The sequence below is a fragment of the Sinocyclocheilus rhinocerous genome, unplaced genomic scaffold (assembly GCF_001515625.1).
Source record: "Sinocyclocheilus rhinocerous isolate Xijiao unplaced genomic scaffold, SAMN03320098_v1.1 scaffold469, whole genome shotgun sequence".
Classification (NCBI taxonomy): Eukaryota; Metazoa; Chordata; class Actinopteri; order Cypriniformes; family Cyprinidae; genus Sinocyclocheilus; species Sinocyclocheilus rhinocerous.
Window position 1 is genome coordinate 1,505,206 of NW_015636034.1, and position 18,619 is coordinate 1,523,824.

Sequence of the window (18,619 nt, forward strand, 5' to 3'; positions counted from 1 at the left end):
GCCTTCTCTAGTGCAGCTCAACAATGTCTCGTCCCATTCGTCGATCTTTGTGATATCACAAATCCCGGAAAATATGCGTTGTAGTCCAAACGAGTCGTTCGTTGTAGTTTTTGAAAAGTGATTTCTGTTAAATAAAATATCTCCTTTTGAAGTGGACTTAGAGCTTTGTAACTTTGCAGATCTTTTTTTATGCTCAAACAGCAACATTACAGACTAACTGAAGTTGAAAAAGTGAAAAAGCATAATAGGACCCCTTTAAAACGTAATTCATTTGTGATACTTTTATATTGCTTCCATCAAGTTTTTTAAATTAGAAGTAAAGAATGTAATACACCTTCCAGCAAAATAACTATATTATATGATTATGTAGTGTTTTTTTTTTTGTTTTTTTTAACCGTCATTTGCCTACTTTTTAGAACTTTTTACATTATAAATCTTTCACTTACTGCATCCTCTTTTACAAATGGCATCATATATCTGTATAATATCTCTGTCTTTCACAATACTGAACAGCAGAAGAGACACTCACACAGAAACCGTAATTGGATTTCTGTGCGTGTAGCAGCAAGCCATCAGAGACCGAAATACACTCATCAGGGGGGCTTCTTGCAGAAGGATGTGTGATCTTGAAGCCATTATTTCATGAGTGACACATTTGAGTTTTGTAATCTCCAGGGATCGGAGATTACAAATGCCTGTCTGGTGCTATTATCTCGCTTTTCATTTAGATAATGAGGGATGCTATGATGTCAGAATAGACGCACTACAAGCACTTGAATATGGCGGCTCTCGAATGTGAGAATATGATGCGCGGGTAGAAATTTAGAGCATCTTTGAGGAGTTTGTAGTGCTTGCATAATACACCGGAAGCTTCAAAACACATCAGAAGTGTCTGCGTTTGCTTGTTTATCATTGTATTTCACTCCACTTCTAAATTCCTTTCTCTTGTTCTTCCCATGCCAACTTCTCTTTTGAGATTCAGACTAGTGCTGTGGTAATCTGTAATTAAGTAGAGGCCTGTCTTGGCCCTGAGGGTAATTGCTCTGTCCTTATAAGCTGAACTCAATTACACTGGCCCACACCGGGATGCTGAATTCGATTTGTCAGAGAGTTTGCCAGCAGGGGGCAGTGACTTGTCACACATTCTGCGCTAATAGCAGTCATTTCTCTTCATGCTTCTCTTACTCCTGTTAGATTAACCACTAACTCCTTCTATTTAACATCTAGGAAAGAGATGATTTGATATTAAGGGTCAGCTCAGAAAATGCAAAGAGCTCATTTTACAAACCATGCCGAGAAAGATGCAGGGAACTGGGAGCATTCAGTTTTATCCCATATTGCGTGTTATTAAAATGTTATGTAGTTTTAGAGTGCAAGTAAAGGTGCCTAATAGCCCCTGCACATCTGCACAGGTCATCAATTTATGTGAAGGTTGGACTTATGAATATTAATTGGGTAATGTAAGTGGAGATTACTGAGCAACGATTAGTCTTAGTTCATTAATATTCATGAGCTCTGTCTTCTCTATACTGACGTCTCTTAAACGTATTCTGGCAGCACTGGCTGAGATTCACTTTGTCTGCCATTTTCTCTTTTCTAGCTTGTGATGAGTGGACTGTTCTGCCCAATCCAGATCTTCACCATGATGTCAACCGTTTTGGCCACTCAGCCGTGTATCACACTGGGTAATCTCAATGCTTTATATGTGCTCAGTATGTGAAAATATCCAGTCGCACTTGTTTTGGATTAAATGAATAGTTAGGATGATATACACTACCGTTCTGAAGTTTGGTGTTTGTAAGTTTTATTTATTTAGTTATTTTTAAAGAAATGTATACATTTATTCGGCAAGGAAGTGACCGTAAAGACATTTACAATGAAAAATTGTTGACATTTTATTTTGTGTCCTTGTCACAGTGTAATTATATATTTAAGTACGGAGTAATATTAATTAGCTACATGTACTTACTATATGGTTAGGGTTTGGATTAGGGTTACTTGCATGTAATTATGCATAATTTATTGTTATTATAATAATATGTACATTACATTTAATTACATTAATAACATCACAGGAATAAATTTTCAAATCTATTAAAATGAAAAACAGTTATTTTAAATTGTAATAATATTTCACAATACTACTATGTTCACTTTTCACTATTTAACAATAGTGACAATTTTGAACTAAACTTTTAAACTGTAGCATAACTTTGAACTCTACTGATATTTGTGGCATGCTTTTGAATACCACCGAGAATATATTAGACCCATACCTCAATTTCTACAATCGAATGAATTTTTTTTTTTTTACAATAATACACTTTCAAAGGAAGTCTATGTTGCATTAATGTACATTAACTGAAATACTGTAAAAGCTATACACTTAAATTTTTTTCAAGTGTGATAGAATTACTTTTTGCCTTGTCTATGTAAAATAGGTCTTTAAATTTAAATTATGACCATGTAAACCTATACTTTATACTACACCTATGGGAAAGATTTTATGAAAAATCACCAGGGAGGAACGTAGCCAGGTTGCATTTGGATATCGCATAACCAAAAGTTCATCTGCCTAGAAACCAAACCCACTTCAAAAAATTGATTTACAGCTCAAATGCTAACCATTTGCACTGAATAATTCAAGTTATTAAAAAAAATAAGAACATCATATTTTTGCTTTTAAACACTCCGGTAAACTTGTCATACAAACTGTAAACAAGCTGTTTGATTTGTTACAAACTGAGTCAAAATTATTTCCTCCGATAACTGACAGCATGCCACTAACGCTTACATTGTTCAAACCCACTTCAAAAAATTGATTTACAGCTCAAATGCTAACCATTTGCACTGAATAATTCATTTAAGTTATTAAAAAAAATAAGAACATCATATTTTTGCTTTTAAACACTCCGGTAAACTTGTCATACAAACTGTAAACAAGCTGTTTGATTTGTTACAAACTGAGTCAAAATTATTTCCTCCGATAACTGACAGCATGCCACTAACGCTTACATTGTAATGAGTCCTGTTCCTTTTTAAAAGTGTTTCTATTTCTGTGATGTTTGAACAGTGTTGTGGTAAATATGAAGTCTATATTTAAATCTGCCTGTAATTTCCTTCCATACGGATTAGTCAAATGAATTCATAAAGCAGAATCATTATCCATAAATAACACGTCTCATTATTAGTGCTTCAGTTTGCCAGCTTAACAAACACAGTCTTCTAACTGCACTTATCCACACAGAAGACTTTCTCCTGTGAGATTTTGACTGTGATCTGTATTCTTACCCATAATTCCCAGCGTCATTGTCAGCGCCGCTATGAGCACTGAGTGACCCCTCTGTGGGGAGCTGTGCCACAACACTGCTTTTGCTGTTTGACTTGTCAGTCTCATGCGCTTTATTCATCACTCCTAACTTCCTTTTCATGTTCTTCCTCATTCGCACTGCCCGCTTCTTCCTCACCCTTCATACCTCTCCCTGTCCTCTCTCGTTCTTTCGGAGATACTCGAGGTTAATCTCTGTCTGTTTTTGTGCGTGTGTGTCAGGGTGATGTACGTGTATGGAGGCTTTAACAGCCTGATGCTCAGCGATGTGCTGAGGTTCACCCCTCCGAGCTGCGCTGCTTTCTCTGAGCAGCTGGAGTGTGTGACGGCTGTGCCCAGCGTGAAGTGTGTGTGGAACTCCACTACCTCCACCTGTATGTCCTGGGACGCAGCGGCACCCCATGACACCGAGGGCTTGAGAAACACCTGCAGTCCCAGAGGGTGTAAGTGACAGGAACAAAGAGGACGTCTGCTTCCTGTGTGTCTTTAGAACTCTTCAGAGTTTTTAAGTTATAATTATTACTTATGTGGCAGTGTCTGGATTTATCCATTACACTTAACTGCATTTATGTGAGATCCTGTAAACGTCTCATTCTAATGGCTTGCGCTTAAATGCAAAAACATTTAATTTACACTACTGTTCAGATTTTGAGATTAGTAAGATTTTTATTTTATTTTTAAGAAATTAATTCTCTTTGAATTTCAGCAAGGACACATTAAATTGATCAAAAGTGACAGTAAAGACATGTATAATGTTGCAAAATATTTTTATTTCAAATACTGTAAATACTATTAGTTAGACATTTTTATACATCAAAGAATCCTGTAAAAATATATCACCGTTTCCACAAAAAATGCCAGGCAGTACTAATATTTTCAACATTGATAGCAAAAAATGTTTCTTGAGCAGCAAATCAGCATATTAGAATGATTTTATTTATTTATTTATTTTTTGGATATTAGGCTGCGTTTACCCTTTTTGTTTTAAAACGCATAACTTTTGCTATGGTTCCGCCTGTCGTTTACTCTACTCCTCCGTTTTTGACCCTCGAAAACAGAGACTTTCAAAAAACGCTGCAGACCCCATTTTAGTTTGAAAACTCGTTTCAGTGTAAACGGACCAAAACGGAGACTATTGAAAACGATGGCGTGGCTGCCCACATTCGCTCTGCGCATTCAAGATGACCGTGTAAACAATAACTGTGTACACATTTACTCCACTGATCTATATTTTATCTATTATAGATCAGTGGTTTACAGTGCACGCATGCCCAGTGTGCATGAATGGTCATGTGACATGCGTTTTCGGTTGTGTAGTGATGGATAGAGATCGTTTCTGAAACGCAGTGAAAACGCCAGTATAGACGAGGATCGTTTTCATTTTAAAACGCCATTTTAAAATGAAATGCACTAGTGTAAACAGGGCTTTAGCATATTTAGAATGTTGTTTTTTTTTTTGCATATTAGAATGATTTCTGAAGGATCATGTGACACTGAAGACTGGAGTAATGATGCTGAAAAGTCAGCTTTGCATCACAGGAATAAATGAAAAAACATGGTTATTGTCAAATAAATGTATAAATATTATACTGAGAAAACCCAAAGTTATAGTGAATTTATCACTAAGAATTATGAATTATCACTGAGAGTTTTCTTAACTTAAGGGGTTTTCCTTCCCATCATATTGCAACCGGCTGCTGGCTCTCCTTATTGATGTGAAGTTTTTTATGCCTTATGGGATACCAGCAGGCAGTATTTATGCCACCAAGTGTTATTTTAACCAGAAAATTGGCAAAAAGGCCTAAATCCATGATGGTGCACCAGGCAGTAAGAAGATTTGCACTCGACGAGAATGTTAGCTTTAGTTATTTGGCAAAAGCAGTGTTGTGAACATGCAATATTCACAAACACAAGCCTTCTTAACCGAGCGGGATTCGATTTTTTTTGAGGATGTCAGAGTTAGGCCAGAAATGATGGGTAATTTGCTCTAGTTTTTTTTTTTTTTTTTTTTTTTTTTTTTTTGAAATTTTATTTTTTTTAATTTCAGTCCAAATCAAGATAATATTTCTGCAAAACATGAACTAGTCTTGTCCGAATAGAAGATATTCTTAATGATCTGTCATATGCAGTTACTTACAACAGATTTGTCTGTATGTTTACCTTTTGTTCCAGAGTGTGGCATCACTGGATACACAGTTACCGCCACAGGCGTTGTAAGCATTAATATATGTGTGTGCTTTCCAGATGCAGATGGTGAAAAGTGTGACCAGTATTCAGACTGCTACAGCTGTACAGCAAACACTAACAGCTGCCAGTGGTGCGCTGCGGTCTGTGTGTCTGGTCATAGTAACTGCACCAGTTCCCCGGTAAGACTCCACATTTAATATGCCGTGACTTACAGAAAAGTGTGTGGAAGAACAAATTTCAGTTTATGAGTTTGTAATACTGGGACTCTGACATGTCTAATCTGTCTGCCGGTCTGCAGGGTGGGATAATGGAGTATGAGGCATGTCCAAAGGATAACCCATCCTTTGTGTGCAGCAAGAAGACCAGCTGTAAAAGTTGTACCACAGATCAGAACTGCCAATGGGAGACGAGAAATCAAGAGTGCACTACCCTCCCTGGTAATAAACACAAACATTGTGGTTTAACTGGTCTTTTGACCTTCAAATCATATAGGAAGCTATTTGAAGTTCAAGAGCAAAGTCATAGTTAGTCATAGTCCACTGGAAAAACAATGGCAGAATAATACAGGTATAGAATAAAATATCTAATATTATTGAAATAATATCACTATTACTGTTGTTGCTGTATTATTATTTATTATTAATTTAATTATTTATTTTTGTTAAAGGCCTCCATAAAGAATTATAATAATAATAATAATAATAATAATAACATTAGTTTTATTATTATTTGCATTTGTTTTTAAAGGCCTCCGTTTATCATTAGGATATTATATTATATTATATTATATTATATTATATTATGTTATATTATTATGTACATATATCATATGTTGCCTATTGGCATTGGCAGTTATTTAAAAACCTGTTATTATAATTCTATCATTATATTTTATATTGTACTTTAAATATTTTATAGAATTTCCTGTTTTAAAAAAATATTTTATATATAGTCCATTGCAAAAACAATAACAGAACCACAAACTGTGATATAGAATAAAATCAATTATTGGGACAGTATGGTAGGATAATATCACTATTATCATTTATTATTATTATTATTATTATTATTATTAATATTATTTATTTTTTCACTAACCACCCATAAACGTTGCTTTCTCAAAAATACAAACATGTACATTCATGCTGCTCACATATCTTTGTAGCCCGGTTTGTGCTGAATACCCACGCAGAAGAAAGTCCAGTTCGTCCTCAAAGAGATGCACAACAGATCATTGCAAGTGAGTTTGCGGCACACTTTCACAGTCTTTGTTGTTCATGACGTGTTTTTTTACAACTTTGTTACCTGGGGGTTGTAAGGCACTAGTCTTTGTGAAGCTCTTCACACATTAAACTGAATTGAATATGAATTGTCCTGTGTGCTGCAGTCAAAAGCAGTCATCACTCCGTGGGTGGGTCTGAGGAAGATCAATGTCTCCTACTGGTGCTGGGAGGACATGTCCCCCTTCACCAATTCCACGCTACAGTGGTTGCCAGGCGAGCCCAGCGACGCTGGTTTTTGTGGGTACCTGGCTGAGCCCACTTTTAATGGCCTGAAGGCGGCAACCTGCGTCGACTCTGTTAATGGGAGTCTGTGTGAACGACCAAGTGAGAAAGATGCACATACACACACAACATTGACCAGTGCTCACTTGCCTTATTAACAGAAAACTCTAAATCATGTCAATGATTAATGTGCAAATGTGCAATTTCCTGTTTTCAGAAATATATTATATTATATTATATTATATTATAAATTCCTGTTTTAAATGATATTTTAGTTCATTATGCTTTTAATATTTTGTATCATTTCCTGTTTTTAAAAAAGATGATATATTATGATATTATATTAAATGGTAAATGATGTTATATTACACTGTATAATATTATTGTTATTAGTGGTCGACCGATATATCGCCTCGGCCGATATTTGGCATTTTTCAAATATCGGCATCGGCCGATAAGTTTTTCTGTTTGGCCGATGCGTTCGAGGCACAGACACAGTGCTCACATTCTCCCTCTTGTTCGCCGTCGTCGTTAACAGTTCTGTCTAATACGGATAGATGTCTGTCTAATAATCCGATAGCACTATTAAACAAAGGAATTAAAATGTATACAAAATGTATTATAAAGATTGCTTTTATATTATTAGTAATAGAAAGGCAAACATTATAATACTTTTATTTGCATTCAGCAAATACGCATTTACATCATTTAAACAAATCTTTGAATGGTTAATGAAAATTTAATTTCACAAACCTTGCAAACTTAGTCGAATCCAGTTGTGAGATCTTGTGAAGTATGCACGTGACCTGCATGATCGCTTGTTCTCTGTGTGACTTTCGGTCCGTGCAAATTGAATGCTTTAAACATTAAATTCGTGATTTCAAATTATGCTGCGCTTTATGCATTTGCCCACTGTAATATTCATGTCATTTTCACTGTGTGCTGAATGTAAAATGAGCGTTACCTTGGCTTTATTTGAAAAAATATGATTCCCAATGCACACAAACTGCCCAGAATACTGAGTGCTCTGTTGGTTACAGTCAAGCGGCAACCTTCCGCTCTCTCTCGTGAAACCAACACGGAAGTGACTAAAACTGCAATTCATTGACTGGCCACTTTACAGCAGAAAACTTTACAGCAGAAACAGAAAAACAATTATATCGGCTATCGGCCACCCTGCTTTCCAAGATATCGGCATCGGCTGTCAAAAAAACAATATCGGTCGACCACTAATTGTTATTATATTATTGTTGTTGATGTTATAAATTAATGTTTTTGAAATATACTAGATTTTTATTTTTTATATTTTATATATTTACTTACATTTAATTACATTTAATTATTTTGTTAGGTTTTTTATAATAATTTATATTTTATAAATAGATTTTTTAACAGAAATGTAAAATATAATAACAGATTTTTAAATAACTGATGCCAATAGGCAATATACAGTAAAATAAAATATAATCAAAAATGAAAATATATCAAATAAAATTTAATATAATATATTTTAAACCAGGAATTTATCAAATAATTAGTTAATTAATATTTAAACAGGAATTACTATATTATATTATATTATATTATATTATAAATCACAGTTTTTAAATATATTATAATAGTTTTTATTTTATATATTTTCCTTTATTAAATCATATTTTATTTTATTATATATTGCCAGTTGTTATCAGTTATTGAAAAAACCTGTTATTATATTACACAGATATTTTTTTTCTTACCTTTTTTTTAACCTTAAATCATTTATAAATCTGTTATTGCCCCTTATTTAAAAAAATAATAATTTGAACCTTATTTTTCTGTTGCTTATTGATATGAGAATCTTTAAAGGACTTTTTTAATGCACTTCCCTCTTTTCTCACTCATGTGTCTTTTCTTTCATTCTGTTTCTCTGTCTCTCTCTCTGTTCCTGCAGCGAACCACAGTGTGAAGCAGTGTCGGACGCCCTGTGCCCTGCGCTCTTCCTGTAGTGAGTGCACCAGTGGGAGCTCAGAGTGCATGTGGTGCAGTAACATGAGGCAGTGCGTGGACTCTAATGCTTATGTAGCGTCCTTCCCCTACGGCCAGTGCATGGAGTGGTACACCATGAACAGCTGCCCACGTATGTCTGGCTTTCTTTTAGTGGATTCATGCCTGGCAGCCTGTGTCTTGTTTTCTCTTTGTAAATCGAAGATTGAACATTAGCACGTCTCCTGTTTATTGACTTGTAATGGACAAAGCAGTTTTACAACGGACATAAAATCAATTCAGATTAATATGCTAATAATAACTTTACTGTCAAGGGTTCAGTTTGAGGTGATTGCACTGCATGACCCCTGTTATAAATGGATGTGTGTTTTTATTGTAGCGGAGAACTGTTCTGGCTACAAGACCTGTGGTCACTGTTTGGACCAGCCTGGGTGTGGGTGGTGCACTGATCCCAGCAATACAGGACGGGGCCAGTGTATAGAGGGCTCTTACCGCGGTCCAATCCAAACACTGTTCCACGCCCCTTCCTCTTCAGGCCCCTCCCTCTTTGCCGCCCCTCAGCCAATGCTGAATGTGAGCTTGTGCCCACTAGAGGGCAGCTACAACTGGTCCTTCATCCAGTGCCCAGGTAAAACTCATCTCACTTTTCTAAATTGTTCTACATTGGTCGAGTTTATGAAATGTTATGAATATAGTGATGCTAAATTGAATTGGGTTTCAAAATGTCTCTTTGACGCTGATATACTTAAAGCATATATAAAATTAAGCAACATTGTGAATAGGGCTGTCACAATTCCTTGTTTCCGTTTGAGTACTTGATTTTAAAAGGTCCTTGATTTCATTTTGTCCGTGAAGTGGAGCGTCCCATGGACGAGAATCCATGAAACGCATTATTAGACCGTTTTTCAAGGCTGCATGATATGTTAAACCCATTAAAAATCATAATAAAGCATAGTGCTATTGTGAGTTCAAACATTATGATTGAATTAAATAAACAGGCAATTCAGGTTTAATATATATGCGCTTTATTTACATGCATGTAGGTTAGGTACGGCTCCATTAATAGTAAATGATGATCCACACTAACTATTATCAATTACATGTGTGAAGCGTGTTACATGTGTTTTATACATTCTCGTCTGTGAAATGCGCCACTTCCGGTATTTTGCCGGTTAGTTGACGCAAGCAAAATGAAGTCGAGGATTTAAAAAAATTGAATAGTCGAATAAAATAGACGAATCACGAAAGCCCTACTAATTATTATTGGCTCATTGCTATTATATTTGTATTTTAAGCTTCGGTCTATTTTTATTATGACAAAAAAAAAATTATAATTATCCGATTACTCAATTAATCGTCAGAATAATCGACGGATTACTCGATTACCAAAATAATCATTAATGCAGCCCTAATTGTGAATATTGCAGTGCTTTTTATTTGGTTAATCTGTCTATTGAAAGAATCCTGAAAAATGCATCACCGTTTCCACAGAAGTATTATACAGCACAAGTGTTTTCAACATTGATTATAATAAGACATATTTCAGCATTTTGGAATAATTTCTAACGGTTAATGTGACATTACAGAGTGGAGTAATCAGTAATGCCATTTCAGGAATACAATACATTTTAAAATATATTAAAATAGAAACCATTTATTTAAAATTGTAATAATATTTCAACATATTACTATTTTTGCTGTTTTGATAAAATAAATGCAGCCTTCTTTCATAAATAATAAAAAAAAAATTTAAATTGTAATTGTACTACTATAAAAGTCTCAATCTAAAACAAATTAGTTTGTTATTTTGATATATTATTTAAAAGAATGTAAATTAAAATTGTTAAATATAATTGGTTTAAAACCAACATTGTGTAAAACGTGTTGATAATTTTTACTTTTATTTCTTAAGTTAAAGATTGTGACTATTGTGGATGTTGAATAACCTTTAAAAGCCATTTTAGAGAGAATGTAATTATCACAGTGTATATTGAATCATTACATAGCTGACAAATACAGCTTTTTATAGATATATTGCTCTGGCTCTGTTTGTAACTACTTCTATCTCAGTTTTACTTTAGATACTGTTTGCATTTTACTGCATAGTACTGATCATCGGTTTCCTTAAATTGTTCTGTTTGTTCCTCTCTCATGCAGCGTGCCAGTGTAATGGACACAGCTCTTGTATCAATGAGAGCGTGTGTGAGAGATGCGAGGACCTCACCACAGGCAAACAGTGCGAGAGCTGTATCTCCGGTTACTATGGCGATCCCACAAACGGGGGCAGCTGTCAACGTAAGTCTAAACACAAGCCCAGGCCAAAATACAGTTGACTTCTGCTGCCGGTTTGATAGGGTCTTAACTGTATGTGTGTGTTGGTCATTTGCAGCTTGTAAGTGCAACGGCCATGCCAGCATGTGTAACTCTAACAATGGCAAATGCTTCTGTACCACCAAAGGCATCAAAGGAGACCGCTGCCATTTGTAAGTGTGCGCTCTCACACTCGTTCTGCCTCAGTCTTGTGAGGTTTTCTCTGCTTTGCCATTAGAAGTAATTTGTCAAATGTACGACGGATAGCTTATCGTTATCTTCTCTATATCAAACTCTGTTCTTTATAATTCTACTCATTTTCACTCTGGGCTTTTGTTTCGTTCTGTCCCTCAGGTGTGAGGTAGAGAACCGTTACCAGGGCAACCCTCTGAAGGGAACGTGTTATTGTGAGTATGTCAATGCAGCGGCTGATGACTGTTCATATTGTGGCTATTTGAGTAATTTAGTCATTTTCAGAACTAGTCGTTTTGTCCTTACCTGACTAAATCAGACAGAAAACACAAACCTGCGCATGTGTCAGTCAATCTGGGAAAATATCCAGATTTTAAGTATATAGTTTTTCAATATTACCTTTTCTCCTCTTCCTCTCACACACAACTCTATCTTTATCTCTGACGCACAGACACTCTGCTGATAGATTACCAGTTTACCTTCAGTTTGTCTCAGGAGGACGACCGCTACTACACTGCCATCAACTTTGTGGCAACTCCAGATGAGGTGTGTTACGCTGAAAAGACTTTACTGTTCAAAAGTACTTTTTTTTTCTTTTTTCTTGTGGAGTCATGGTCAACTAGGTGTCAATAAACCAAGGCTGACAGTTTACCTTGATTTACAAACACAACAAACCTTGATATGATCAAATAGTGAACTAATTTGATTGACATGCAGTTGGACGTCTGATGTTACTGTTATCCATAAAGCTTTTTTTTCATAAATGTATTCAGCAATTCACTGTTGAACAGAGGAAACAATACAGCATTAAGGGGGTTTACCAAGGACGCATTCTTAAAGTGCACCTATTATGTCCCTTTTTACAAGATGTAATATAAGTCTCATGTGTCCCCAGAATGTCTGTGAAGTTTCAGCTCAAAATACCCCACAGATCATTTATTAGATCATTTTGAAATTGCCTATTTTGAGTGGAAGCAGAAACACGCTGTTTTCGTGCCTATATCTTTAAATGCACATGAGCTGCAGCTCACCGCCCCCTTTTCCAGAATAGGGCTGTGCCTTTACAGCTTGTACCTTAGGTACTCTGCCAAAACAAAACATCTGTTAGGTTTTGATTATCATGTCTATCGCGCTAAAATCATGCGTTTTAAAGCCATATCAGTTTAAACTTTTGATATACGCACACATCCGAAGCACGACTTAAACTGTCAAATACACACAAGTTTATGTTAAAAACACACAAGTTACAAAAACACAGTTGCTCATGTCTGTGAAGGCAAACTGCTGGGAAAGAAATTGCATGTTTATGTTAGATCTGTGTATTAAGTGACAGCAGCGTAATATACAGTACCTGCTGCTGTCTATGCTGTTAATATGACCCAAACTAAATAAAAAAAGAAAATCACTCACTGCTCTTGAATGATTTCTGTAGCTCTAATAAGATGACATTTCTTACTTGAATGCTGCTTTTAAATGCTCTAGTGTGAAGATAAACATGGCGGATTGTGCGCGGCTCACTCAGGGTGGGGTTTCTGCTAATACAGCAGTGTCCATCAACAGTTGTGGGCGGGGCTTGTAAAATGTGACGTCACTTTTTACAGACTCTGCAAATGGCTTGTTCTGAGACACTGCTTATGATTTATGGGGATAAAAAAAGAGCAGGTGGAATTTTACCATTATAGGGTGGTTGTGTACACACACTGCCAGCATGCATTGATGTTCAAACAACATATAAAAGTGAATTTTGCATAATAAGTGCCTTTTAATTAAAATTGAGTAGAAAAACGATAGAAAAGTTTGTTAACTGCCATAGACCATGCCTTATGTACTTTCAGTGAGGTCCGTCTCGAAATTTTGAAGATTTGTGACACATAGTTTGCATTTTTGATTAAATAAACGCAGCCTTTGCAGAGATCTTTCAAAAACATTAAAAATTTGGAACAACAGTGTTGTTATATTTGCAAGAAATTCGCCATCAAAATATTTTAAATATTACACAAGCGTCTATTAATGTCTATAGCGTCTATTAATGTCTATTTTTATATAATCTAGTGACTTGTGTAATAAAAGGGATTTTATCATTTCATTTTGTTCTTGAGTTGAGTTAAAAGCGAGACTCAAACAGAAGACACATTTTATGTGATGCATAAATTTAGATAAGCATCAGTTTGGAAAGTAGATTATGCTTTAAATCATACTGCTGATATGCCATCGTATAAAAGCTACAGCAGTTTGTGGACATTTTGGCTTATATAATAAATTTGAGAAGTTGTATATTTTTCTTTGAATATTTCATATACTGTCATTTTTCCGTCTGAATGTTTTTTTGGATTTCTCTTGCAGCAAAATCGAGACCTGGACATGTTTATTAATGCCTCAAAAAACTTTAACCTCAACATCACATGGGCAACCAGCTTTGCAGGTATGGAGCCCCGACATGTGTTAAACATATATTTTAAGCACATCATAAATGTGCTGTGTGTGCAGCTGAAACTCTCTTCCTTCCTGTAACCCTGCATTTCTTCCTTTCTGAGCAGCTGGGACTCAAGCTGGTGAGGAAATCCCTATAGTCTCCCGCAGCAACATAAAGGAATTCAAAGACAGTTTCTCCAATGAGAAGTTTGATTTCCGTAGCAATGCCAACATTACCTTCTACGTGTATGTCAGCAACTTTACCTGGCCAGTCAAAATCCAGGTGAGAAGAGTCCGCACATTATTGAGTCCGGTGATGTACATAGAGAAAAATATCACGTCTGTGTGTATGAGCGCTATTTAAACATCAGCGAGGGTCTTTGTGTTTTGTTTTGCTATCTTATCTGTAAATTCACAGAGGCCGTGTCCTTTTATTCTTTCTCATATATCTTTGGCCTTTTCTGTCTGGTCTGAAAATGATTTGGCAGAGCTTTCCTTTCCCTCCCTCTTCTCATCTCTTCTCCTCCTCTTTTCCTTTCCCCCTCCTCTCTTCCTTTGCTTTGGAAAGTGATCTAACTTACCCTCCTGTGCTAGGACGCTGAAACTCAGAGTTTAGTTTGATTCTCCGTCCGCTGTTCTAGAGCACGTTCTCTCCTCAGCTCATGGAGAAAGGGTGAATTTCACACAGGTAACGCCCTTATCGTCTCTCTTGTTCGCCTTTCGCCTCTAGCTGATTTTTGGCTGCCATGTTTCGTCTAACAGGGATTGCATGTGTGGATCCGAGCACGATTGCGGGTGGGAGGGCTTGTGCCATGGTAGCTCTGGAGGACAGAGGGGTTGTTGTCAGGCGTTTAGAGGAGAACGACGAGAGGGATTGGGCTGGAGAAAAACGCAGCGCTCGAAACCTGCTCTGTAAACATGGCAGGCTGAGACTGAGAGTGTCAGGAGGAATGTTAAGTTGAAACACATGGCTCTTTGAGAGAGAGACTGAGGGAAGAGCCTGAGAGGAATAAGAGAATCAGAGAGATCAGAAAGTTCAGAAGAGGCACAATTCCAGCCTTCTGTTTCTGGCTCTTGTTTTCGTTTTGCCTGTGGTCAAAGAGTCTGTGCGGCCTGTGTAGTTTTTGGCCAGCGGAATGGAAGCGTGTGAATCTAAACAAGAGTATAGTAGGAGCGTTCATGTGTCGAGTTTCTGTGTGAGAATGTGATTTAAAAGCAGAATTTGGTTGAGCTTCATGAAAACATTTACAGGTCACATATCAACCCCAAATCAAAAATTTAGCATGAAGACCTTTTTTATTAAGAATCACATGATTGTGAAGTTCATTTACCTTCAAATTCTTAATAATACCAAAATGGATCCAGACATTTGACTTTGTGTTTGCATTTTTACGTTTTTAATTGGTGTAAAATAATCATTACTGTAAACAGTACAACAAATGCTGCCACTGTATCTAAATACTGTTGAATGGAAGCCCATTTCTGCCACAGTTGAGAAAAAAATATGATTTCTTTAAGTCATAATAATGAGAAAGTTTCTCATAATTATGACTTAGTATCTCATTATATTGAGAAACTTTCTCGAAATAATGAGAAACTTTCTTGAAATAATGAGAAACTTTCTTGAAATAATGACTTAATTTCTCGAAATATTGAGAAAATTTCTCGAAATAATGAGAAACTCTCGAAATAATGAGAAACTTTCTCGAAATAATGACTTAATCCACGCATGCGCAGTGCAAGTGACGGCACACTAGTGACATCTGTTGGTCAAAGCCATGCAGGAACACAGCAAACATTGCTTTGTTCTGTAATCTAAAGTGTATAATCTGTAATTAAATAACGATTTCAGATCAATTATCTGCATGTAGTCTTGTTAATTTGTATCACTTACCAAGTTACTCTGCCAGATAGTTCATGGCTTCAAACATTCCAGACTAATATTTCAGTTAAGAATCCCTTTTATGAAGATTTTATGAAGAAATGGAAGTCATTACACATATAAACTTAATTAATAGATGTTTATTTCGATGATTTATTAGTTTTATTAGCTGTCCCTTTCATGCATCACATGCATACAATGTTCATACAGTAAGCCATCTCATTTCAAAAGCACAAAGCATCGTTGTTCGTTACCAAGGCAACCGCTTAGTCTTGGTCTTCAGCGTCCCGCTTCTTGCAGGACAAATGCTTAACGTGAAAAAAGCTTAACGTGGCTTGAAGTACAAAGACAGACTGAAGCAAATTCAGTACGCAACTTAATGATCATGCATACTGTATACAGGCATTCAGCTGGACCCAAAATATGAATGCAATGCAAAACTGCAACGCTTATTCTATAACTGTTTTCTATAGGAAAACGCTTAACGTGCAACTTTGGGTGTTGCGTTCAGATTCTGGGCTCTTATGCTTGCCTTTATGCATGATCAATAATATTGTATCCTGAATTGGTCATTGTACTTTAAGCCACTTTAAGCATTTTTCACGTTCACATGTCCTGCAAGGCGTGGTGTGGGATGCTGAAGACCAAATGGTTGCCGTGGTAACGAACAACTACGCTTTGTGCTAGTGAGATGAGATTGGGCTACTGTATAACCATTGTGGGCCTATGCATGTGATGCATGAAAGTGACAGCTAATAAAACTAACAAATCATCGAAATGAACATCTATTCATTAAGTTTATATGTGTAATGGCATTCATTTCTTCATAAAATGTGTGTGATTTTTGTTGGAATATGTTCCTCTATATCTGTTTGAAGCCATGATCTATCATTGTCTGGCAGAGTAACTTGTTGGTAGGTGCTACGAATTAACAAGATCACATGCAGATAATTTATCTGAAATCGTTAATTAATGACAGATTATACACTTTAGACTACAGAACAAATGTTTGCGGTGTTCCTGCATGGCTTTGACCAACAGATGTCGCTAACGTTACATTGCGCATGCATGGATTAATTCATTATTCCGAGAAAATAAGTCATTATTTCGAGAAAGTTTCTCATTACTTCGAGAAAGTTTCTCGTTATTTCGAGATGTTAAGTCATTTATGAGAAAATTTCTCATTATTTCGAGATGTTAAGTCAATGAGAAAATTTCTCATTATTATTTCGAGAAAGTTTCTCGTTATGAGATTTTATCCCCTGAGTATTATAATATATTAACTCATAATTATATACTAAGGCATAATTACAAGAAAGTTTCTCATTATTATGACATAGTAAGTCGTTATTATGAGAACGTTTCTCAATATAATGAGAAACTAAGTCATAATTACGAGAAATTATGACGTACAGAATTATATTTTTTCTCAAAGTGGCAGGAATGGGCTTCCATACTGTTGAAATAACAATTATTAGGGGTTCAAGCACGCAGTGCTGAAACCCTATTGTAATTGTTAGGATTTTTATTATTATTATTATTATTATTCCGCCGTAAAACTGATTGTGCAGACCAAACCATAAGTCCTAGAGACTTGAAACTTGGCCAGATGGTAGACCTCAATTTGGGGAGAACCTATTAAACGAGAAAATAAGTCATTATTTCGAGAAAGTTTCTCATTATTTCGAGATGTTAAATCATTTATGAGAAAATTTCTCATTATTTCGAGATGTTAAGTCATTAATGAGAAAATTTCTCATTATTTCGAGAAAGTTTCTCGTTATGAGATTTTATCCCCTGAGTATTATAATATATTAACTCATAATTATATACTAAGGCATAATTACAAGAAAGTTTCTCATTATTATGACATAGTAAGTCGTTATTATGAGAACGTTTCTCAATATAATGAGAAACTAAGTCATAATTACGAGAAATTATGACGTACAGAATTATATTTTTTCTCAAAGTGGCGGGAATGGGCTTCCATACTGTTGAAATAACAATTATTATGGGTTCAAGCACGCAGTGCTGAAACCCTATTGTAATTGTTAGGATTTTTATTATTATTATTATTATTATTCCGCCGTAAAACTGATTGTGCAGACCAAACCATAAGTCCTAGAGACTTGAAACTTGGCCAGATGGTAGACCTCAATTTGGGGAGAACCTATTAAAGACTCAGCACAATTGGCCAATAGGAGGTGCTACAGCGATCAAAAACGCGTGACCCCCCCCCCTTGTGATTTTGGGTCCTGGAGGTCATGTTTTTCCGCAAATTTGAACTATGTCCAAAACATGCTTTTGCTAACTAGTCTTAGGTTTTTTGCCTGATCGGAACCAAACCACTGGAGAAATATTCTCTGGACAGTGAATATCAATAATTATCAAAAAAAAGTTTATATTTCGACTAGAAATGTTTGTAAGGGGAGGGGCCATTTTTACTAAAATGGCTATAACTCATGAACGGAATGAGATATCTCCACCAAACTCGGTACACATGTGTATGAGCTCAATCTTGCGCAGCTCTGCCACTTGGTGGCGCTATAAGATGGAAAAAACATAAAAACAGCTATAACTACACAAGAGTTAGTCCAATTGACCTGAAAATTGGTATGCAGTGTCTTTGTCCAATGTGCCATAAGGGTCTATGAGGACATTGGCGTATCTCAAAAAACATGGCCGCCATCGGCCAGTGAAGTTTGAGCACCTATTAGACAAGGTTAAGTGAGGCCGATCGGAACGAAACTTGGTGGGCATGTTCGACTCATGGCCCTAAAGGTCTGTAAGAATTTTGAAAGAAATCCGCCACTAGTT

General features: G+C 36.0%; 2 protein-coding genes across 2 annotated transcripts in view; both read left to right on the top strand.

The window, feature by feature from the left end:
* Positions 1 to 6,514, top strand: part of LOC107747593 (attractin-like) — an 8,049-nt gene extending 1,535 nt beyond the window's left edge. The window contains exons 2-6 of the mRNA XM_016562189.1: positions 1,601 to 1,685; positions 3,551 to 3,771; positions 5,573 to 5,694; positions 5,814 to 5,952; positions 6,510 to 6,514. Coding sequence (XP_016417675.1) covers positions 1,601 to 1,685; positions 3,551 to 3,771; positions 5,573 to 5,694; positions 5,814 to 5,952; positions 6,510 to 6,514 — 572 coding nt within the window. The remainder of the gene's footprint in view (positions 1 to 1,600; positions 1,686 to 3,550; positions 3,772 to 5,572; positions 5,695 to 5,813; positions 5,953 to 6,509) is intronic.
* Positions 6,515 to 6,705: 191 nt separating this feature from the next.
* LOC107747594 (attractin-like) overlaps positions 6,706 to 18,619 on the top strand; it is an 84,323-nt gene continuing 72,409 nt past the window's right edge. The window contains exons 1-10 of the mRNA XM_016562190.1: positions 6,706 to 6,755; positions 6,903 to 7,122; positions 8,954 to 9,139; positions 9,386 to 9,634; positions 11,164 to 11,301; positions 11,396 to 11,489; positions 11,671 to 11,723; positions 11,960 to 12,054; positions 13,852 to 13,930; positions 14,046 to 14,203. Of these exons, the coding sequence (XP_016417676.1) occupies positions 6,735 to 6,755; positions 6,903 to 7,122; positions 8,954 to 9,139; positions 9,386 to 9,634; positions 11,164 to 11,301; positions 11,396 to 11,489; positions 11,671 to 11,723; positions 11,960 to 12,054; positions 13,852 to 13,930; positions 14,046 to 14,203 (1,293 nt within the window). The 5' untranslated portion in view covers positions 6,706 to 6,734. The remainder of the gene's footprint in view (positions 6,756 to 6,902; positions 7,123 to 8,953; positions 9,140 to 9,385; positions 9,635 to 11,163; positions 11,302 to 11,395; positions 11,490 to 11,670; positions 11,724 to 11,959; positions 12,055 to 13,851; positions 13,931 to 14,045; positions 14,204 to 18,619) is intronic.